Source organism: Neltuma alba, unplaced genomic scaffold, assembly GCF_004799145.2.
Source record: "Neltuma alba isolate B1F8T4 unplaced genomic scaffold, ASM479914v2 tig00012795_pilon, whole genome shotgun sequence".
In the NCBI taxonomy this organism is placed as follows: Eukaryota; Viridiplantae; Streptophyta; class Magnoliopsida; order Fabales; family Fabaceae; genus Neltuma; species Neltuma alba.
The window spans coordinates 8657-31551 of NW_021637194.1; the positions used below are offsets into that span (position 1 = coordinate 8657).

Consider the following 22895-nt stretch of genomic DNA (forward strand, 5'->3'; position numbering starts at 1 on the left):
TTTACCCAATACGAAGTAAGCATGTGAGAAGAGTTTTGTCTCAACTTATACGAAACATGCTTATAAATGATTTCAAATATAATAGCAAACAGGGTCTTGGTATATGGGATATTTTCACGCGTTTGGAAACTTATGTAATAAACATACAACTTGCAAGTCTTATATTTTGTTTGCCTTAATTAATTATTAATAGCATATGATGATGAATTTTTTTGCATGCGTCAAGTTCATTTTTCATATATAGGCTTTCTGACTACGTGAAGAGTTAAAATACGCATATACACCAAACGCCACGAAGCGATCAGGAGAGATAAATAGCTTTTGCTGGCTGTGTAAACCGTTGTTGCTGGTCTTACATAATTGTTGAGGAAAACAGAAGTTTCTTGAAACTGTGGTTTGGGCTTTGATATCCCAAGTGAGGGGAAAAGTTGTGTAGGTTGCGCTATCTATTCCGTAGTGGATTTTAAGTGTCAGTTTCAAAAGGTGAGAAATTAGAAGTAACAGCCACCTTCTCTACTGGTAAAAAATAGATAGCCTACCAATAGGAAGACCCATCGAGGGAGAGGGGAAAACATCTCTAGTACGTCTACGATATATTGATTGTGTAGATTGATAAATTTCAGAAATTCGAAGCGATTCAGAGGGGGGGGGGAGCATGCATCTCCTAGTACAGAGAGGAAAAAACTGTTCCATATGGGTGCTACGAGAGTTAAGAGGGGCAAAACACTAAATTATGGGAATGGACATGATAAATGATTATATGTAGATTATGGGCATGGACATAATAAATAATTATATGTATAAATTATTTATGTAAATTATGCGTCTCTTCTCATTCTTGTACCATGTGCATGGCCTTCATTTTTTGGATGGCAAAGGTGCATGTGATTCCACTAGTATTGACCAGAGGACATGAACATCTTCACAAGGGCAAGACCGAACATCTTCATACAAAATGTAAATCGCTCTTCTTGAAATGTTAAAGCAGCATCGTGAAACGTATAATTTGGCTGTTGGAATCCCACACAAACAAACACACACACACAGAGTAGAGAAATGGAGTGATCCTGGTGGAAATGAATGTACAGAAATTAAAGATTTACTAAATGTGGAAGAAATACAAGTGACGGAAGGAGATTTTCTGGGTTATGGTTAGCATGCAGAAGAGAAAACTCTCAGAATGTTACTATGGACAGTGTAGAACGTACTTTTGTTTTGAGTTGAATGCAGTCTGAGCCAGAGCTTCTTCAATGAAGAGATTAGAGGTTGCAGCCACCCCATCGTGTGTGGATGGTGCTGGTGAAACAATTAAGAGGGAAGGTAAGAGAGATGACGATGAAGAGAAATTCTGGGCATAGCTTAGAAAGAGGGTGAAGATTTTGTAACGTCACTATTCATATTTTGGGACGTTTTACATTCTCTTGCAGGCAAATGATGAAATTCTCATATATATATTGCAGGTAAAATATCATTTTCAGATCCTTCCTTGCTTGCTTCCTTGTACAAGAAGAATCCCACTTTAGATATAGAATTCTTAAAACGCAAAAAAGAAGTCTCTCTTGTTATTAGTAATATAATTTTACGAAGGTGTGGCTTATGTTTTCACCATCATTTGGCTTGGACATTAATGGTAAAAAGACACATATGTTCAGAATGTTTCTCTGAATTCCTCTGAGCAAATAGGGAATCCTCTTGCATCTGAAGCAAGAACAATGGTTCTGTTGAAAACTCTCAAGCAAAGGTTTGTTTCCTGCTGCCCTGCCTGTTCTAATTCCAGGAGTAACAATTTCTTCAAGTCTCAGATATGACAGGTCATGGCAAAATTTCCCATCACATGGACGACTTATCTGAGAGTTCTCTTCGAGTGCTATTTGATTTGAAGGAAAATAAGAAAGATGAAAGCCGTTGTTATTAATTGTTAATTGTAATATCAGAACATTCAAAATAACAAAAGAACACACACACACACTCTTTCAAGACACATAAGCCATGTTTTGTACAAAGTATTAAAAACAAAAGGTAAAAATTGATGTTATGATTGAGAAAAACTATTAAAAAAATGTTTAGTACGAGGAATTTTTTATTACGTAGAATTAGATAAACTTATATATATAGAACTGAGAAATACCATGTTAAGATGTAGTATTCTTCAATCTCACCTCACTGGGTTTGTTTAATCTCATGTAATAAGTAATTACTCATAATAAATACTTTTTAAATAATTTTTATTCTTATTTCTTATTTTTAATGTTCGTATCCTGGTATGAAATGAATAATCTGACCTATTCGTGTTGTGTTTGACACTGTGACCAGCTTTTTAAAGATTAGCCATTAATATCGTAGTTTTGCACGTGTCCATGTTTAGTTTCTTTAAATAAACCCCATATATAATGTTCAACTTAGTTTCCTGGTTTCCTTTCCACAACAAATTCTTCGTTTTTGGTAATAAAATGATAAGTATTCATAAGTTAATAAATAATTTCATTTTCCATTTCATTTTTACAAGATAAAAAATAACAAAATTAAGAAAATAATAATAATAAATAAATAAATCTGATGTTTAAAATAAGGGAGGAGCAGGGTGAATGAAACGAACGCAGAATGCAGAGTGATGATGATGCTTTGGTGGCTAAAACACAAACCGTACCGACCATATGATGAATGTTTGACCAATTACTGGTGTTTCATTTAATCTACATTCAGTCTTTAATATAAGAGTTAATTAATTAATATGAGTAAATTAAAAAATTAGTTAAATTAGTTATTTATAATAAATATATATGATTTTTTCTAAAATATCCTTACCAATCATGTGTATAATAGCTAGAATTATCATTTGATGAATGAGCAACTATTATAATGACTATCTTAAAAAAAATGAATAAATATGAGAGATAAAATAAAGTGAAATCTTATAATTAGAACCAAATTAAACATCAAATTAGCTTTCATATTAAAAATTGATATAAATTGTGTTCTGGCGGGCAGAAGTGTAATAATGTGTATAGATTTGTATTGTTGTTTAAGGCACTGAAGTGAAATGATGATACAGATACTGTGGGGAAAAGAATGATTAGGTGGAGAGAGTACAGAGGAGAGACACATGGCCATTATTTCTGAAAAGCAATGCTAAATGACAAACACTAATAAAATTGTTGAGGTCAGATCAAAAAAATGAAATTATTGAGGGGCATGAGTACTAATGAGGGATTTTAGTGGAGGGTCCAGACTGAGTACATGGATCTTGGTGCGTAGGTGGGTGGGTCTGACCCATTGGATCAACGAGTCCATGACTTGACCTCTGAATCCCGGTCACACTCGTATTACCTCCAAATTAAATGGAGTCTCCTCGCCTGTACTTAGCTTCTGTTTAGTAAGAAGTATTAAAAATTAGAAATAGAAATTAGAACTGAGATTAAAAAAATCTATTAAAAGAGTGTTTAGTATTATATGGAATTAGCCAAACTTATGTATGTGGGATTGAAAAATATCATGAAGGGAAGTGGTATTCCCCAATCTCACATCTATGGGTTTGTCTAATCCTATGTAATAATTAATTACTCACACTAAATATTATTTTAATAATTTTTTTAATTGCAATCCCAATCCTATCTCTCATTTTTAATGTTTTATACCAAACAGAACCTTAATCTTTTCAGTCTGCCCTTTTGATTCTCCCCAGTCAGCCCCCCTTGATTTTGTTCTGTCATCTCATTTTTTATAATCACAATAGAATAAGTAAAATTTTTATAAAAATTAAAGTATAAATAAATAAAAAAACAGTCAAGGTTTGTGGTTCTTTTAAAAAAAAACATATACCCATCGTAAGTGGTCTAAAATATCTAATTAATTGTATGAGTTCAATTATTCCTCTTTTTTTTCGTTTTCTTGTTAGCAAACAAATTAGATAATTGAGAAAGGATTAACGTTAACCTGCTGGGAATTATGCTTTTAATCTGAAGGCCGTCAAAATTCAATTTGCCAATATATCCTTTTGAAGACATTGAAATACGTGTCACGCGAAGGAAATAAAACAAGTCGTTGCTTCACTGTGTTGATTTATCAGTTATGGAGGAAAGGAAAAAGCAAGGTGGGATATGCTGCTTCCGCCTTTATTGCTTCTGGCTTATACTTTCCCATATGGTTATAAAGTGAAATTATTAAGGGACAACTCCTGAGGGTCCCACTAACTAACTTTAACCACATCCATAATATGCCTTAATTACGCCATATCCATATATTATATTGATTTAATACCAATTGTTTCCTCCTACAAGTTGAGAAATAGGTGAATCTAATCTCATTAGGCTTCCACTGTTAACTTTAGCTTGAAAATTATTGTCTCCTTCGATCATTGCAAACTCTTATCTTTATCGTTATCTCATTTTTTCCAATCCATCTCATCTTGTTTTTATTCAGTTTTCAAAAATCCTTGATCAAAATTCAACAAATTTTATATAATTTATAAAACCCCTCAAGTTTACCTGAAGTCTATGAACCTCCTATCATTGACATTCAATAAATCTACAAACTGTGGTGGTTTATTCATTCTGTCCAGATCAATTTCACGGGACATATATATATGCATAAAACTTTACTATACTGTCTACTAACGCCATTATGCATATTGCATTATTTAACCACCGACATGACAATTATGTGTCAATTCCAGAAAATTAATGGTTTCGGAGAAGAAAACATTATGAATATTCATATATCTCTTTCGACACTGTAGCATGAAAATTTGCCTACATATATGAGACAAAAGTTTTTAATGAATTGGTACCACATCCACATCGAGATTTCGACACGTCTGCTTCACAACATTGCTAGAAACAAATAATTGTATTATTTTTAGGCATTAACAATGAGGATTGAGATGTCATTATTCAAACTCGTCTGAGTAATAATTTTAACTTCCTTTTTCCTCTGAAAATAATTGAAAATGAAAGACTTGAAAGGCGAAATGGACAACATAACATGTGTTGCACAATTACTTGGTTCAGAAAAAAGACACTAATTGTATCAAGACGTAAAAATGACACTTCTTTTTTATTAATTAATTTTTGAATCGACGTAGGTTCCGGTTGCAGAATTGAAGTGGGAAAACCATTGATTAATAAGTTGGCCGTTTGCTATGATTTTTTTTTTTTTGGGTGTGACGAAGAAATAAAGCCAAGCAGAGTTTGGGTAATAAGAGGTTTGCTTTTGTAACGGTTGGGACTTAAGAATCACAGACACTATTATTAAGTGCATAAAGCAAAGTCAAAAATCAGCATGCATATAGAGATCACATCATTAGTTTCTTCGTCACTTCAATAAGTTATTTTATTTTAAAAACAACTACTTGCTTGAGAAAGGTTAACGAACCAACGTCGCATTTAGTCAAATTTCTAGTTGGAAAATAATTATTTTTTAGCTAATCATGAGCTTTGGGTTCAAAATGGTAGGAATTAATTGATTTTATGAGTCATAAGGTTTAGAAAAAGTTGGACAATGACATGAATAACAGCAAGAACTAAGTTACCGTTTGATATTATTCGGTGCTTTACGGCTGTTTCCTTTGCAAAATCAATTAAACTCACTTTTGAGTTTTGAGTTCCACATTACTTTAGTTTCCCCCCTTTTTGGATAATAAGACATCTTCAGTTTCTTAAAATTAGAAACCTCATCTGATCTCATCCAAAGTACCAGCTTTCAATACAGATTCACAAGTTTCCCACAAGGGTACATAAGACTAAACTAAGTATACTCTATTTCTTTTGAAGTATCGACAGATTTCATGTCTAATTTATTTTCTGTTAAGATCAATTTTGGCAGGGTAGGAGATGATTACTGATTAGTGTTTTTCTGGGGTGAAAAGACATTGGAGATATATGATTAGTTAACCAAGGCATTTATGAAGGAGATGTGAATGTGCGGCTGCAAAATAATGCAGCCTAATAATCCCATGGTATTTATGGTTAGTCATTTAATTTGGACAAAACGTGAAGCCTCTCCTTATTTGTGTCCATTTCGGGTCATAACTCAGACACATGGGTCCTCCCCACTATTCTTCTTCTTCTTTTCCTCTTCTTTTTTCCCCCCTCCTTCTTTTTTTTTTTTTTTTTTGTGTGTGTGTGGGCATGCAGGCAAGCTTTCCAGTTTATATGTCTTCTATTATTTTAACAAGAATGCTGTCCATACGTAATCTTCCACAGTGCCAATACTGTCCTATGACAATATATTATTATACATGTGAACGCTTTAAAAAAAAATTTTTTTGGGGGCACACACAGATCTAGAGAGAGGGGGAGAGAGTTGATGAAGGTGGGCAGAAAGTAAAAGCAATGTACACTTTGAAATTTAAAAGGCAATGATTCAATCATGATGTGGTTGTGGAGTGTGTTGATGGCTAAAAAGGTATGCGTTTGGCCATTATGTTAGATATATGAGGCAAAGTAAGAGGGGGAGAGAGACAGAGAGAGAAGAACGGGATGTTTCAAATTTTGAAAATGAGAGAGAAGAAGAAGAAGAAAAAAGAAAGATAGGTAGAATCAAAAGCTTTTTTTTATATATATTTCGTTAGGGTAGGTGAATGAGTTTTGAGAATTTACATGAGAAACAACTTTAGTACAATTGGGCCACGTGAGAGGGTTTTTAATTTCTAGCAACACCCTCGTAGGCTATATCCTTCCTTCTTTCTTCCTCCCCACGGATTCATGCTTGTTTAATCTTCTTACTAAAATCAAACTCGGTTTACATTATTGGTTTAATTTTATCCTAGAACGCAAGTCGTCGTTGAAAGTAACATAAAATATGGAAATAGTACTATTTTTTTTAGAGGGACAAGAGAATCTGACTGGTATTTGAATGAGGACAAGCGAAACAAATCTCACACTAACTTCCAGCTTTTATGAGTATTAATTTTAAATTTAAACGATAAAGCTTACAACTTTAAGCTTTGGGAAGCACGAATTAGCAGCCTAAATATCGGTTTGGCTGGCTTAATATTCATGTGTCTGATCAGTCTCTCAACCCAAAAAACTCACTCTTTTTCTTTATGTTTTTTCCCACTCACTATTCTCTCTCAGTTAACCGACGACCATTTCCTTTTACTTGTTATTCTATTTCCACCTGCTATTTGACTTTCTTTTTCGAAATGTGGTAAACCCGCTACATATCTCTAGACTATTCAAAGAACCCCTAATTAAAGGGGGGAAAAAAACCCTAAAAATATAGACAGGGAATTAAGGACTGCACACGTAAAGAATGTTGGGACAATGATTTTAATTTGTTTAGAGGGGTGATATTGTGGGGGTGGTGGGTCGTCGCCGTAAGGACAACGGACTGGGAATTCTCATGCATGGGACTTAATTGCTTGTGGTTTCATTAATTTGATGTGTCTGTTGTGTGAGTAATATGAATCTATGGGTAATTCTCATACAAATATATGGAGACGACAAGTATCGAGGTTTTGACTTGCGCAACCCACACGAGTTTTTGTGGGTTTGTGCATTCGACCTATCTATGTTGTCTGTGTCTCCCAACAGAGTTCGCAAAAGCATTTAATCATCCATGGGTACTTTAATATTAGGCTCTTGTTGTTCAGCAAAATCATGCATTTAATTTATCTTCCCGCTAGCTTTTTTCTTTCATTTTGATATTACACTCACACATCTACATTGATAATTATGCATGCATGCATACATTTGAATTGCCGTTCACACACACACACACACAGTGCAGTAGTTGTATTATATTCATCAGCCACAAATATATATATATATATATATATATATATATGCATGCATATACTGTCTAACATAGAAATGCCCATCACTGTCAACATCGATGACAAAGTCAGAGCGGGCATTGCAGGCAATAAAATCTCCTCATATATTAATTTTAAAATATAATTAAGTAGGGGGCCGGGCATACATATACATATACATATACATATATATATATATATATATATATAGTAATTCGACGACTTGGGGCTATAGAAATGAAGAATATGTATATTGAGAACGTGAGTAATATTTAAAAGGGAGAAAACAAATTGATGCGGATTTTGCATGGAAAGGAAAGCGAGAATGGGAGAGGAATCTGCCATCAAATCTGATATAAAAGGAATAGCAACTAGTCATGTTGTAAATGAAAAGTTCATTCGAATCCCTCTCCTTCACGCAAGAAACAACACCAGCACTACTGTTGGTTCACAGGAATATATGTATCAGAAACCCAGAAGAGACAGGGAGATGGAGATGAGATGGATATACATGTATAGGAGAGGTAGGTGGAAAAGGGGAAGAGAAGGGAGACGTGTACAATTCAAGTAGATTATAAAATGTAAACAAGACGCTAGAAAACAGAAGGAGAGGATGGTGAGGGGGGAGATAAACAGAAGAAGAGGGAGTATTATTCACAAATGATACGTCTACTTATCCCGCAATATCCGTTCACGTGCCGCTTCTTAGTTTTGGCCTCACACACACACACACTTACTCATTTCCAAAGCCCTCTCCTCTTCTCTGTTCATTCCCTCAAATGGCCATGTACTTCCCCCTTTATTAACTCCCCATGCCACTGCGTCTCCATGCAGCCTTTTCTTTTTTCCCCATTTCACTTTCTTCTTCATCATTTTTCACCTCTCTCGCTGTCTCCTTCAATATTATTCAATCCCCCTGTTTGCCCTCCCCTCCTTCTTATCTTTCTTGGATTTCTCAACTTCATATATCTATGTTTAACAACTAATATAATACAGATCACTCATCCATTGTTACACTCAAATATTGGATTGAAAATCAAATAGAGTTTATATACACATTGTACAAACTTTTATACCCATGATGCCAATGGATTTACAAGTTTGACTTCTAAATAACATAACTCAGATTTGTAAATACAAAAATTTTAATTTAGATTGACCTTTTCACATTTAAATTTATTACGTACGACTAATTATGAGTAATTTTCTTAAAAGAAAATGAGAGATGGTTGGAGTCGAAACTTAAAAATGTTTGGAGAGATGGAGCCGTTTGGTTGGGGGGGCTGACGGTTTCCGTTAAACAAGGCATTGACCAAAAAGCAGGGAGGAGTGGAAGTGTTGACGCTTTCACAAAAGGCTTTAATAATATAAGGGGCCTTGCATGCGTAAGTGGGCTTTCTCGCATAACGGCGTTATGAGCCGTGTTTCCCTATATATACGCCCTTCAAATTCCAAAACTCATCCTCCCTCTCGCTTCGTTTTCCTCAGTTTTCTATTGCTCCATCTTCCTCCTTTCTCTCTTTCTCTCTCTTCCCATCACTCTCCCTTCTACGTTCAACAAATGCCTACCTCCAAATTGAATCCCCCCTATTAATTTGCTCGTGCTTGCGTAAACCAAAAGCTTGGTATATTAGTCTCTTGTTGGAACACTAGCTAATACACAAATCATTGTCTGTCGCATTTCTTTAATCGCTCTGCCTATAGCTGTTTCTCGACATGGGCAAGAAAGACCAAGCAGATCACAAAGACAACACCAAAGTTGAAGCTGTTCTTGGCCTCATCAGAAAACAAACCCCTCTTACTGTTAAACAGGTTTGTAACTGATTCCTTTCACCGTTGTTATTATTGTTCCTTGCTACTGCAAAAATGGTTTTGTTGGTGTGATCCTGATATACAGGTTTCGTTGTTGATGTAGGAGAAGTTCTGCAACTACGCTTGCGTAGAACGGTTTCTGAGAGCGAAGGGGGATAATGTTAAAAAAGCTGCAAAGCAACTCAGGGCTTGTTTGTCTTGGAGAGAGAATATAGGAACGGGTAATATGCCCACACAGAACACAGATACTAGCTTTTATTTTCCTTATTCTTCTTCTGATGCCTTCTCTTTTTCAAAGCTTTTTTTTCCCCTGCTTGCCGTGGAAAATTTTACAACGATTATACTCTCTTTATCTTTTCGTGAATAATGGAGTTTCTCTTTTTGTTTTCTTCCTCCACCAAAGAATCTTGCTTTTTAGCTTTTTTTGAATTACCTAAGTTTTGAAGCAAACAGTTCAAACCCACCCCTCCCGTCAGGGCAATCATGAGAGTCACTCCAAATAAAAAGAGAAAAAGTCTGTTTCCTTCTTTTGAGAATAACTGGGTGATTCTGAATATTGCGAAAACAGAGCATTTGATAGCAGATGAGTTCTCGGCGGAACTTTCCGACGGGTTGGCATATGTGGCAGGTCACGACGATGAATCCAGACCTGTTATGGTAATTTCACCGACCCTCCCTCGGTCTTTATGAAAACTGAGTGATGTTTTGTGGTTTTATTGTGGAATCTGAAGTGTGGTTGATGTTTGAAATCGGGGTAACAGATATTCCGGATGAAGCAAGACTACCAGAAGTTACATTCCCAGAAAATGTAAGAATTCAAAACCCAGACATTTTGCTTCCGGTATATTATTTACATATATAAACGGAATGGTAGGAACCAAAAGTAAATGGGTTGGTAATATAATTTGAAAATGGTACAGGTTTACTCGATTGCTGGTGTTCACACTGGAAGTGGCCGTCTCGACCATGCCAAAAAACGTCGAACAGTTTGTGATGCTTTTTGACGCCAGTAAGTCCATGTCTCGAATTCCTATTATGCCCTTCCCTCGCATTTGAATTGAGCATGATGAGAATAAAGAAATGGGAGAGAGACGACGCATGGGACGCAGACTCTGCCTGTGATAGGCTTTCCTATTGAAAGAGAAGGAAAAAGGGGGGGTATTATCGGGAATTGGAGCGACAATTAATGAAAAATTCTGCAGCAGAATTGGTCCATTTCAAATGAATACAGAATGTGATGTTTCCTTAAATAATAAATTATTCTGCTTTATAGCGGAGGCGTAGTGAAATACCGGTGGTAGCAAAATTGTGGAGGGGGGATTAATTGTGAAGAGGGGTTTTTGTGCAGGCTTTTACAGGTCGGCATCCGCTTTTATGAACTCACTGCTGCCAGCACTGAAAATTGTAGGAGAGTACTACCCAGGTCGGCTCTATAAGGCCTTCGTCATAGACCCTCCTTCTCTCTTCGCTTATCTCTGGAAGGTATTCTCTATTCCTATTCATTTCTCTACTCTCTTCAAGTAACTGGGGCGTGTCTCTGCTTTCCTCTGTTTCTCACTAATGCATTGCTTTCATACGCCTTTATTTAGCCACCCCCACTGACTCCATCCCAGTCCTCTTTCTCTTATCTTATCATCAAAAGTTGTGGTTACTATGATATTGTTTATATATATATATATAGGTGAATAAGTTTGAATTTGGAGATAGGAATGCAGTACCTTTGATTTTCGGGGGTTTGCTATTTAGATAATGCCACCACTCATAGGGAAAGACAGCGAAAATGACTTGTGCCCCCGGTGGTCGTTTCCTTGTTTCGGCCTAGACTTCTAGCGCATGCACATGCATCCCAGCGCATTACCTTTTCTTTTCTTTTTTAACTTTTATTTTTTGCGGTTTCCAATCACATCACCAATCCATTCAATAGGGGGAGAAAACCAGTTAGGGGGTCATTTAAATTTAAATTTATTGAATACTAATAAAAGTAGTTTTGTCTTTCTGTTGATTATTTGAGGTTACAAAGCCATCACACACAACTCAAAACACCATTTTTTTCCCCAAAAAAAAAAAAAGAAAGAAAACTACGAAATTTTTCTCCCAAAAAAAAAGAAAAAGAAAGCTACGAAATTTATTCTGCTTTTATTATTGACACATGGATTGATGGTTTAAGGATAGAAAAACGTCTAAAAGATGGTGTAACATGAGGAATGCAGGGAGTGCGGGCATTTGTGGAGTTATCGACGGTGACAACGATAGTATCGTCCTTAGACTTTGAGGAATCACTGGACTTCAATGACATGGCGGCTTACCCGAGAGCCTGCTCCTCCCTCCGATTCGATCCCTCCGCCATCAAGTCAACGGCTAAGATCGGCTCCTGCTCCTCCTCTCGCTTCTCCTTCACCGTCTCCCACCACTTCGACTCCCTCAAGCCTTGGTACCTGAGCTTAACGGACACGGCGGCATCCAAGTTGGGACCCACCAACCTGGGCCCCGCGCTGATCTCCCCGCTCAACGCCCGGTCCCTCTCCTTCGCGTCGCCGGTTGCCAGAGCACCCCGCGGGGACATCAGCGGCAGGCTGGCCACCAGGAAGAGCCTGTTCCCGTCGACTCCGCTGCCGCAGCGCGTGACGCCGAAGGAGGTGGCGACGCCCAGGAGGACGCCACGGCCCTCGTTCCTGCACTCACCGGCCGTGTTCTTCCGAAAGGAGGGCCACGTCAGCAAGGCGGACAGGTGTCGGGAATCTTTCTCGCCGTTCTTGAAGTTCTACAGGAGGCCGTACGACGAGATGATTTATAGGTCAAAGATGAGGCCCCCACTTGGCGGCCTCATTTCCATCGTCTCTCCGCACATCAGACGACGCCACGTCTCGGTGTCGCAGCGTTTCTAAGCATACGGAAACGCAATCAACGGCGCCACGAGTACATACAACAAGTATTTTGATTAATTTGACTAGCCAATCCATGAGTCTACATAACACTAACAACAATTTAAAAAAAACCAAAAAAAAGAAAAAGAGAATGACGACGACGTGCTGGGCGGGGCGTGAAACGGTGTGCAGTCTGCATTAATTTGGTTCTTTCGCAGCTTCGAGGGGGGATGCCTGGAAATGAGGTAGCGTAATGGAAACGGCGAAGCATCCTTTGAAAATGTTGCGCGCGCGGTGGGAAATAGAAGGAGGAGGAGAAGACGACTAATACCAGGAAGACGTTGAAAGTGAAACGACAGCGTCGAAATTTGTAATACGGTTATTATTATTTATATGTATTTGTTGCTGTTCTTGTAGTAACTTTGACTATATATTATGGAGCGTGAGAAACAAGGGGTTAGAGGCAGAGTCTTTGGGACCAACTTGGTCGGACTTCTTTTGTCAGGTTTATAATAAGGAAAACGAAAGAGAGAGAGAGTTTGAAAACTCGGACACTAGCTACTGTTGTACTGTTACTACTGTTGTATTTTGTCAATAGTTTATGGCAGAGTTGGTAAGAATAAGTGTCGGGTATTTATTGTGTGAGAAGTCAACCAGGGCTGTGTTTCAAAATTTTAATGGAGTGAGAGAGTATGGGGAGTTGAGAAGTGAAGAATTTGATAAAAGAGGAAGATACGGAGTGGTATTGGGGAATGGGATGCTTGTGTCGTGTATCTCATGTGACTGAGGTTAAGGAATCAAGAATGTAAGAGGAATCAATGTTAGTGTAAGCATCATATGAAGTACATAGCTGGAGGGCTTTGAGTTTGAGGAGCAGTGAGGACAAACGCAGACTGAGGTATTTTGGCCGTTTTACGTGAGCAGGTAGTGTTTGGATTGAGTGCGTTTGCTTGAAACTCAAAGTCTTTGCTTCGCTTCTGTTGCTGCTTTTGGAGTGTTTGAGGCTTACAAATGAAAAACGACAGGGAAACCCAGTGTGGCCAGCCCCAGCCGCAGGCTCTTTCTTCAACTTGGGGGGGGGGGGGGGCTTTCCTTGTCACCAGGGTCAATCCTAATAACCCCTCCCTCATCTTCATTCCGACAAACTTGGCTTCATTCATGGCTTCCCAGTCGGAAATATGTTGCCCGTAGGGGACTATGGATTCTTGTTTTTCCCAAATATGGATTCACCCACCACTTAGCTTTCACATTGTGCTGATTTAATTTGTCTTTCAGAGTGTATATAGGACACCGATCTTGATATACACACATTTGGGCTATTTAAAATGACATATAAATAACTTTTCAATCATAATTTACTGAATACAAAAATAAGTAAGTGAGAAAAGTTTTGTCTCCACTTATATAAAACATAGTTATAAATACTTATAAACATGAATTCAAACTGGCTAATTATCAGCTTCAAAGAGACAATCACATATTGTAACACTATATTCAGTATACAAAGCAGGTTGCGGGGTTTTATATATTGGAATCTTAATTAAGTACAAAGCTCTGAAATAATACTGGCTCCATTTCTTCTTAGGTATGAAACAGAATTTTGGAAAGTGTGATGCTCATATACGTACACACATATATATGAGATAATTTACAAATCAACATAAATTTAAGAAACTTATGAGCATTAATTGACGGCGTGAATGGAAAGATCGATTTTTTTTGCTTTTGTTGAGCATATCTCTTGACATAATAAATGACTAATCCGTTTTGAGGTCACAGAAATACTCATGACCAGAGTCTTCAATTTTGTCTTGAGAATTGGATAGTTCCACAGTTTGGGGTTTTCCCCATCCGCCGGTCTTTATTGGGCTCAATATGCAAACAAAACTTTATGGGCCAACAGCCTATCAATCGAATACGTACATTAATAACTCAACGATGGTTGTACCAAAAAAGAATTTAATGAAATACTCCTCTGATTCCATTCATATAACAGAAAAAAATATTTTTTGATCATATTTATAGGATACTAAGAAAAATTTTTTATATAGATTTATAATTTTATTTTTTATTTATTATTATGCTGACTTTGTTTACATGAGGTATAATATATATTAAATAGAGATAAAGTTAAAAAATTGTAGAATTTTAAATGAGAGTTAATAAAGTTTAAGATTTTTTTTTGTCTGTGTGAAACATGTTAAAAACGACTTATAAATAAAAATAGAAGAGTTCACCAAAAAAAAAAACAAGAACAGAGGAGTTACATATATAAGTAGATTTCTCAAAATAGTATTATCTCCGATCCTAATTATAAGATATCGTTTATAGATTATAAACAGGGTCTTATAATCAGACCTGAGGTGGTATATTATTAATAATAGATTTCCAAAAGTCAGATTAAATCTTCAATAATTCGAGTCAAAGCCAGATAAGACTATAATTTGTTTTAATACGCGAGATTTAAACTTGATGCCTTGTTTCTATTTTTCTATTTCAGGAGGAATACACCTGCTATGAAAAAGTTCCACCTATGAGGTATTGAATCTCTTTATTCAGTGCCAAATGGGATAAATTTCAGTAATGTCCTTGTTGAAAGTCCCAAAACTTCTTCCCACCAAATCAGGCTCCAAGTCCTCATTAAACATGGAATATATATCAACCTCCAAGTAGTCTCTCATTCTCGGGGTGCCCCCAATTTTCTCAACATGATCCTTCAAGTTCCTGTTATAGTTCCGGGCATTATCCACACAAGTGTAGGGCTCATTCCCTTTCACCGGCCATCCCGTCTCTGACACCACCATCCTCACCCCCGGCTGTCCCACCACCTTGGCCGTCGCCGCCACAAAAGCATCCACCATCGCATCAAATAAGTTAAAGTACTTCAACGTCCCATCAATTACCATCGGGGTATTCGCCTGAAACAAAGCATGCTCCATATCTATGGGCCGTGGATCATTCACGAGCGCAAAATAAGGGTACACATTTACTTGGAGTGGTGCTCCAATGGAATGCAAGAAGTTGGTGACATCGCTCATGAAGTCTGAAACACTGTCCTCAAACTGACCAACCGACGGAGGGAAGGACTTCCCCAAAAATTTAGGGGATGCAGAGGTTGTGACCTTCACGTCATCGGGTACCTTCAAAGAGATAAGGGCTTGATGGAGGTTTCTCATGGCCGGGGCAACCAAGGAGGCATAGGGGCCAGGGATGGGCTCGTTGCCGAAGGCGATGTAGCGGAATCTGATGGTGCCGCTCCGGGAAATGACAAAGGGGGCGATGTGGTGGTCGACCCAGGCGGTGGCGGCGGACGGGGAGGAAGCGACGGAGGGGATATCGTTGTTGGGAAGGGTGGCGGTGAGGACAAGGTTAGAGCGTCTGAAAGCTAGCAAGACTTGAAGGTCCGCGCCAAGTAAACGGAGAATAGGGATAGATTAGTTCAAGTTTTGCGTGAGGAAATCCGCCACTTGGCATGGCGTTGGCAGATTCTCTGCGTTTCTTCCACATGTGATCCCCACCTGAGCTCCTACATGCACAACATCCACAGCCACAATGTGTGCGCGTGTAACTCTTTTTGACCAGACACAGACGTAGTGATGCCCGAAATAAGAGCAGTCTACCTCTACCCTGCGCGGCTGCGGATGGAGAGTGGCTGATGACAGTGGTTGCAAGTGAAGCAATCCAGATTCCAGAGACGAAGGACATGTTTGCTTAATTTGAAGATCATCTAATTAAACAACTTCGATTAATTATAATTAATCACTATTGTTCTCTTGTTTGTGTGCGTGTGTGAAAAGGTAGTAGAGAATAAAGCTGAGATTATAAGTGGAAGCAGACGTGATGATGATGAGCTGCAGACTTGCAGTGGCAAACAAAGTGTTGGCTTCTGATATTGTCACCGAAATTAGAGCTCCTCCTACGATGCAAAAATTGAGGTTCAAGGGGACTTTCACCTCGGCCACCTTAAATTTCTCAAACATTTTAATTAATTGTCCTAATTAACTACTCCCATATTTAATTTTATTAATTGCTTTAATGTTAAAATGTGTAGGGCGTACAATAAATGCTGCATAATTAAAATATGGTAGTTACTCCAATTCATATCAATTATTACAAATATTTAATTTTATTAATTGCTTTAATGTTAAAATAGGCCCCTTATCAGACGGCGCCACTCGTTTTCATTGGCTCTATGTACCGCCTACCAGGTTATAATTTAGAATCAAGAAAATTAATTAAATTAGTTATTTGTAATAATTAAATGTTATTCTTTTTAGGGTGTGTTTGGGTGACACCCCAAACCATGGTTTGGGGACCCAAACCATGGTTTGGGTTGTCAATCACCCAAACACCCCCTCTAAAAACCAAAACCATGGTTTTGGAAAAAGCAAAAAAATTTTGCTTTTGGAGAAAAAAGGGAGAGTGTGAGAGCCTATATGATATGTATCTTGTTATTTTTTTTATAAACATATTTTTTGATAAACATATTTAATCTTATATTTTATAAATATATATACATATTAATTAATTATTAATTATATTATCTTATGTATTATTAATTATGTTGGTAAAAAATATATTATTAACAATTTTATTCCTTCAAATTAAAATATATCATAAAATCTATTTTTTCTGTAATTATCATATTAACTTATGTCTTTTTTTTAGTAATTTGTATATATAAAAAGTGCTTCTGATAACAACTATCCAAACACTCTCACTTCTCAGAATCACTTTTTTACAAAATCTATTCGTCACAGAATCTATTCTCTCCAAAATCTATTCTCCAGAATCACTTTTCCAAACCACGGTTTGGTTTCATCCAAACACACCCTTAGTTAAAACTACCATTTAATAAAATATTTAACATGTGTAAATATTACAAAAACTATTTTAAAAAAAATAGATAAATATAAAAGATAAAATAGATTTGAATCTTACATTTAAAACCAAATTAAAAGTCAAACAAGTTATTATATTAAAGATTGAAGGTAGTATTAATTAATTTTAAGATATTACCATGATTTAAACATAATACTCAAAAAAGCAACTGGCTACAGGCCTACAGCCTACACATATTAAATATTAAATAATTAATACGAAAACACCATCCAATAATCAAGGGAAAAAATGACAAATATAAGCACAGGGAGAAAAGAAAAATTACGCCTATGTTAAAAACAAGTAAGTTAATTACCTACAGGTTTCAGTCATCTGCAAATTACAAAGTTTAATATGAAAAAATTAAATTTGACTTATAATTAAAACTGAGAAAACTAGCAACGTGCGCGCAGCCAAAATACTATTCCATGTGAAAGCATTGTCTATTTATTGGCCCACGTCTTTCTACAAGTGCAGTGCTATTAGGCTAATCAGTAGGCTAGAGTCCTACAGAAGTGTTGAGCTTCCTGCATGTGAATATTCTGGAAAAATCCTCGTAGATGATACTGGGAGTATACTCCCAATTAGATCCATATATAAAACTCAACGATAAATTCCAATCACCTGTCTAAGATGCTACCGACCGTGATGTTATTTTCTGTACGCATATCCTATAGTTTCTTGAAAAAGAAATAACAACAGCACTACTGACTCCCGTGTCGAGTAGTCGCCATCAAGGTGTTGAACAAATTATCCCAAAAAAATCCTGTTCTTTTGTTTTCTTACGACGACTATAAAAATGTTGTAAATACATGTACAACGATCACACACTTAAATCCTCGAATACCTCCATTTCCATCACACTTACAATTTTGAATCATTCCTATCATTAACTCCGATATCGTTAGAAATAGTTAACTCTGATGTGGGTCGATCTTCTCTTTTCCTGCCAACAACTCCGATGAGTATGGGGGGATCACTTGACGCACGGGGCTAAACAAAGAAAATGGGGAATCTGCGAAATTCACACTCAGTTAAGCTTTTATTATGTCATCACATATGGAATATTTACTTACAGACTTGTGAGATCAGAGACACAGAACCCCATTTTACAAACATCAGACGCTAAAAAGCATGTATCTGAAACACTGAAAAACCAGTTAAAAGGGGAAGAGGGAAAGAAGACATGATGTATCAGTTTATGCTTTTCTTCTGGACGGTAATCAAGTCTTGTGTATTACCACACTTCCTATTCAAGGCCTCAACGCACCAACCATGGCCATCATCAACAGTTGGCATCCTCACTTCCATGACTGGAATTGCCGGCTGCCGAGATCCTGGCATCACAACACCCACTAACACTCTCAGTACATTTGCAGCATCTATGTCCATGCACACATTGATCTCCGGAACTCCTTTCGGTGCTTCGGGAATTCCTACTATTTTGAAGTATCCCAACAAATGATTCTCTTCAGCCTTCTTTTCCTCACCTTCATACACAATGATCAAAGCCTCAGTTTGGTTATCATGACAGGTTGTGAAAACCATGTCCTTCCTCGCTGGCACTGTTGTATTCCTTGGTATCACAGGAACAAAGTTGTTTCCATCAGCTCTGATCCCTATAGCTAGAGGTGTGGCTTGGATAGTTAGCAAGTCTAAGTTCCCAAAGGGATCATTGATACCTGAAGCCACAGCTCCCTCAACTGCTGCACCACGAACAGCAGCTTCCAGAGGATTCACACCTTTGTAAAGTTCCTTACCATTAAACATGCTAACCACAAGATTCTTTACCTTCGGAATATAAGAGCATCCACCAACGACTATCACATCGTTTACATCCTCAGCCTCTACCTTGGCATCTTGCAAACACTGGATGATGAGGCTTTCACACTTGTCAAACACCTTTTTGTTCACTTCCTCAAACTCGCTCTGGCTTATAACTTTGTTTATCTTCAGACCATCTCCCAAGTCTACATCAATCTGCACACTGGTTTGAGAGGATAGCCTATGAATTGCATCCTGAGTTGCAACTCGGAGCAAGGCCATGGATTTGATTTCTTTGATACCACGGGTATCGAACAGAGCTTGAGATTCTGGTAACAGATAATGCATCATATTCTGAAGCAAGTCTTCTCCCCCGATGGTACTTCCTGCCAAGGCCTTTATCTGTGATACTCCTCCAGCCGTAGCAGTCACAGCAACATCACAATAACCAGCACCCATATTGAAAATCAAAGCAATCTTCTCGCTTCCGCTACCCATATTCTCATGAGAACTCTGCTGCTGCTGCTGTCCATATAATAAAGCCACAGCAGTTGGTTCAGGCATCAGCCGGAGAACATGAAGGCCAGCCATAGCACAAGCCCGTTCTATCCGGGTGAGCTGGAATCGACTGAATGAAACTGGAACTGTGAGGACTACATTTCTTATGGGTCGTTTCAGCTGAGCTTCAGCCATCACTCTTAGTTCCACAAGAAAGATAGCGAGGACTTCTTCTGGCGTGGTGGATCTCCACATATTGTTCACTAATGCTGCCATAAAAGGACGTACACCAATATCCAAAGTCTGCACCAGAAACGGGAGATTTTTACTTGAATGGACAACTGGGTCTGTATCAACTCTTCCAATCAAGCGTTTCATGTTGAAGATTGTAGCTCCAGTTAGCAAGTCATGTTCATGAGAAAGTTGACTGCTAACTCCTCCAGAAGGGGCGTCATCTTTAAAAGTCACATATGATCGCATAATCTTCTGGTTTCTTATGTTCTTCAAAAGCTCCACTTCAGATCCATTCCACACAGCTACACTGCATTGTGATGTACCAATGTCGATTCCAATGGCAATTTCAGGAAAAGCTGATGACTTATCCTCCCCGGCGGCTTCACTGTCAGATGCCACAGTGTATGAAGCTTCGGCCATTCTGAAATAGATAGATGTGAGATCATAAAATGGTAATGAAACATTTTTGGAATTCAAGTTTCACCAACAAGTTATTCCATCCATCCGTAATTACCACTCTTAGTCTAAACACGACCATTATACCATTGACGTTAGAAAGAATGTTTTCAATATAACAGGACTACAGAAATGTGCCAGGGCATTTCATTCATTTTGTTGAATAATTCTTAGATCTTAGCCATTCGTCAGTTCTTGCCTTGATAAGGACAATCGAATGGCATGATCCTTTGCATCTACGAACTCATTACCTAAACAATAATTGAAGGCCCAAGTGATATTCTGCGAGAAAAGAACCTTAGAAATGAATCTCATGTAGGTCTTTTCACAAGCACCTCTAAGACGAGTTTGCTCATGTCCAATACAGAGTATGGACACAAAACTCAGCGAGACAAATAACACAAGAAGCATACCCCTTAGGATATATAACGCAAGTAATCAAGAAAACTCAAGTACAGAACAATGCAATGGGCAAACATTATCAAAGAAGATGAACACCATTCAAAATGACGTCTTCATGCAAAACGGAAAAGCAAGAGATACAGGAGCCCTACTCAGCCTAAGCAGAGAATCCTCGGTACTAATAACGATTATAGGCAGACCATGAAAACAACGGAATGAAATAAAATTCGAAACCAATTCTTCATTATCTTTCACTACCTCATTCCCATTGATTGAACATCAGAATAGGAAGCTTATACATTTAGGATCGATCTCAAGGCACGAGTATTACAATAGGATTCCAATACACAAAATGACACAACAGAAAATGCCATCAACGGGAATCGTACCAAGAATCAACCCGTGCTCAAGTGATCAAGCAGAAGACTAAGTTCTAAACCAAAAAGGGACTAGCGCACTACAAGTCATGATTATATGATTCTAATCCTCGAAATAAAAAACCAGACAACTCAAGGAAAAGGAAATAGGAATGAAAGAAGCCGAACCTTGGAGGAGGTAAATGCCTAACAATAGATGGAGGAAAGAGGCGCCCGAGAGGGAAGTCGAAGCAATAGAAGTTTGAAAGGCGAAGAAGAGTCTCAGAAGGCGAGAAACGGCTTGGCAAGGACGAAAGAGCAATGACAGAGGAAGACACTAATAATACAGAGCAGGAGTTCTAGAGCGTGCCAGAGAGAACGAATCATGTTTCCGAGAAGCGTCCAGAGACCATGTGGCGGCCTCATGTAGCGATTTCCCGCTAAAAGAATCTTTTTACCCGACAAAAATGTACTGTTAAGAAAGCGATACTACCTTATCTCAGCCCAGGGTAGGACTAAAACTGGGCCTAAGAAAGATAAGACCAATAATACATGTAAACAGCCAGGCCTTCACAAAAAACTAAGACCGGCTTTTTCTGAGCCCAAAAACTGTGTTTTGTTGCACATACCGAAAAATTGCTATGGAAATGGATGAACATACTGAGAACTGTTTTGAGGTCTCGTAGGTTATGAGCCGACTCCATTGCAGATATGAGGATCTTATCGGTGGGTAATTTGTAAATATCTTTGTAAGCGCTATTTAAATCTGGAGGCATGTTCTGATCCTAGTAAGTTCCCGAGACCCAATTTACCTAAATTTTTCTTGTATATACAAAAAAAAAAGTGTTTTGGGGTCCCACAAGTAGCTACGTCGTTATATATATATATATATATATATGCTAGGTCATAGCGTAGAGGATCCAGATTACCATCTCAGGATGAAGGTATTGCAATGACTCATCCTCACATTAAATAACGTGCGCCTCCCCACTCCCAAACTCCCTCCAATCCTTTTTGTGAAATGCTGTTAATCATCTTTTAGATTAAAAAAGTTACTTCAGAGTAGTTGATTGAGGGAGAGGGAAGATAAAAAGGCTATTAAGTGGGACAAGAATAAAAGAGACAAATACATATTTAAAAGTAAGTTATAAATGTTTCCTTAAACTCTATTATATTGAGGATTAATAAGTAGGTGCTCATAAATAGTACCGGATTAAATAGCCTATAAATATTCTTCATCAGAGCTCTGATTTCAGAGGGGAAAAAATCAACAGAATTCCTTGAAAATAATAATTTGTGGTAACTAAGCATAGCGTTAGATCTGAATATGACCAATGGAAGCCAAGTTATGTCTGCTGGAGAGAGCAAAGTCCAAAAAACGTGTTTAACATTCCTTAAAGACACGTTTATTTCCTTCGGAATGATCCATCTCAAACGTACAAAACAGCTCTTTCAGACTTCGATTATGATCTCCTGTTCCACATCGAATAATTAATTATTGATTTGATTAACTAATGTTTACTTTAAAGAAACCGTAATGATTTCCCTTGCCATTTCTTGCTGTTCATTTTACTCTATCCTTCCCCTCCAAGCTCGCCATCACCTGTCCCCATTTTCTACTAAATTAATAGTTTAATTAATTATAATGAATTGCCTTAATTTAGTGGTGATGAAGTTCTCGATTTTCCTTCATTCTTCTATTTTCATGACTGATTTTCATTCATTTTAACTACGCCCATCTCGTGAACCAACTTAATAGAGGGATCTATTCTGAGCGGGCAGCTTGATGCAATACTAAATTAAATGAAAATGAAAATAACTCCCGTTTTGTTTTACCCAAAAAATATACGTATTGTGTTATTGAGGGAGAAAAAG

At 37.6% G+C, this 22895-nt stretch overlaps 3 protein-coding genes across 4 annotated transcripts; 1 reads left to right on the forward strand and 2 right to left on the reverse strand.

Annotated features, from left to right (window-relative positions):
- Positions 1–9231: 9231 nt before the first annotated feature.
- Positions 9232–13676, forward strand: LOC114731028 (SEC14 cytosolic factor-like). The gene is made up of 7 exons (XM_028918149.1): positions 9232–9565; positions 9669–9786; positions 10134–10222; positions 10327–10373; positions 10486–10574; positions 10914–11047; positions 11776–13676. The coding sequence occupies exons 1-7, from the start codon at positions 9470–9472 to the stop codon at positions 12448–12450; spliced, it is 1248 nt and encodes a 415-aa protein (XP_028773982.1). The 5' UTR covers positions 9232–9469; the 3' UTR covers positions 12451–13676.
- A 1308-nt stretch (positions 13677–14984) lies between these two features.
- LOC114730996 (glucan endo-1,3-beta-glucosidase-like) lies at positions 14985–16134 on the reverse strand. The gene is made up of 2 exons (XM_028918121.1): positions 16050–16134; positions 14985–15814 (listed from the first exon to the last, which is right to left on the reverse strand). The coding sequence occupies exons 1-2, from the start codon at positions 16132–16134 to the stop codon at positions 14985–14987; spliced, it is 915 nt and encodes a 304-aa protein (XP_028773954.1).
- Positions 16135–18329: 2195 nt separating this feature from the next.
- LOC114731029 (heat shock 70 kDa protein 8-like) lies at positions 18330–21351 on the reverse strand. 2 transcript variants are annotated; one of them, XM_028918150.1, is made up of 2 exons: positions 21210–21351; positions 18330–20227 (listed from the first exon to the last, which is right to left on the reverse strand). In XM_028918150.1, exon 2 carries the CDS (start codon positions 20224–20226, stop codon positions 18505–18507), a length of 1722 nt encoding a protein of 573 aa, XP_028773983.1. In that variant the 5' UTR covers position 20227; positions 21210–21351; the 3' UTR covers positions 18330–18504. The 2 variants fall into 2 exon arrangements, with proteins under 2 accessions (XP_028773983.1, XP_028773984.1); XM_028918151.1 differs by lacking the exon at positions 21210–21351 and adding an exon at positions 21054–21122.
- Between the last annotated feature and the right edge of the window lie 1544 nt (positions 21352–22895).

Coding starts and splice junctions, on each gene's coding strand:
- LOC114730996 (XM_028918121.1), bottom strand. CDS start 16,134: ATGTCCTTCGTCTCTGGAATCTGGATTGCTTCACTTGCAACCACTGTC. Junction 15,815..16,049: donor CGCAGCCGCGCAGGGTAGAG/GTAGACTGCTCT, acceptor AAGTCTTGCTAG/CTTTCAGACGCTCTAACCTT.
- LOC114731028 (XM_028918149.1), top strand. CDS start 9,470: ATGGGCAAGAAAGACCAAGCAGATCACAAAGACAACACCAAAGTTGAA. Junction 10,223..10,326: donor ATGAATCCAGACCTGTTATG/GTAATTTCACCG, acceptor TCGGGGTAACAG/ATATTCCGGATGAAGCAAGA. Junction 10,575..10,913: donor TGTGATGCTTTTTGACGCCA/GTAAGTCCATGT, acceptor GTTTTTGTGCAG/GCTTTTACAGGTCGGCATCC.
- LOC114731029 (XM_028918150.1), bottom strand. CDS start 20,226: ATGGCCGAAGCTTCATACACTGTGGCATCTGACAGTGAAGCCGCCGGG.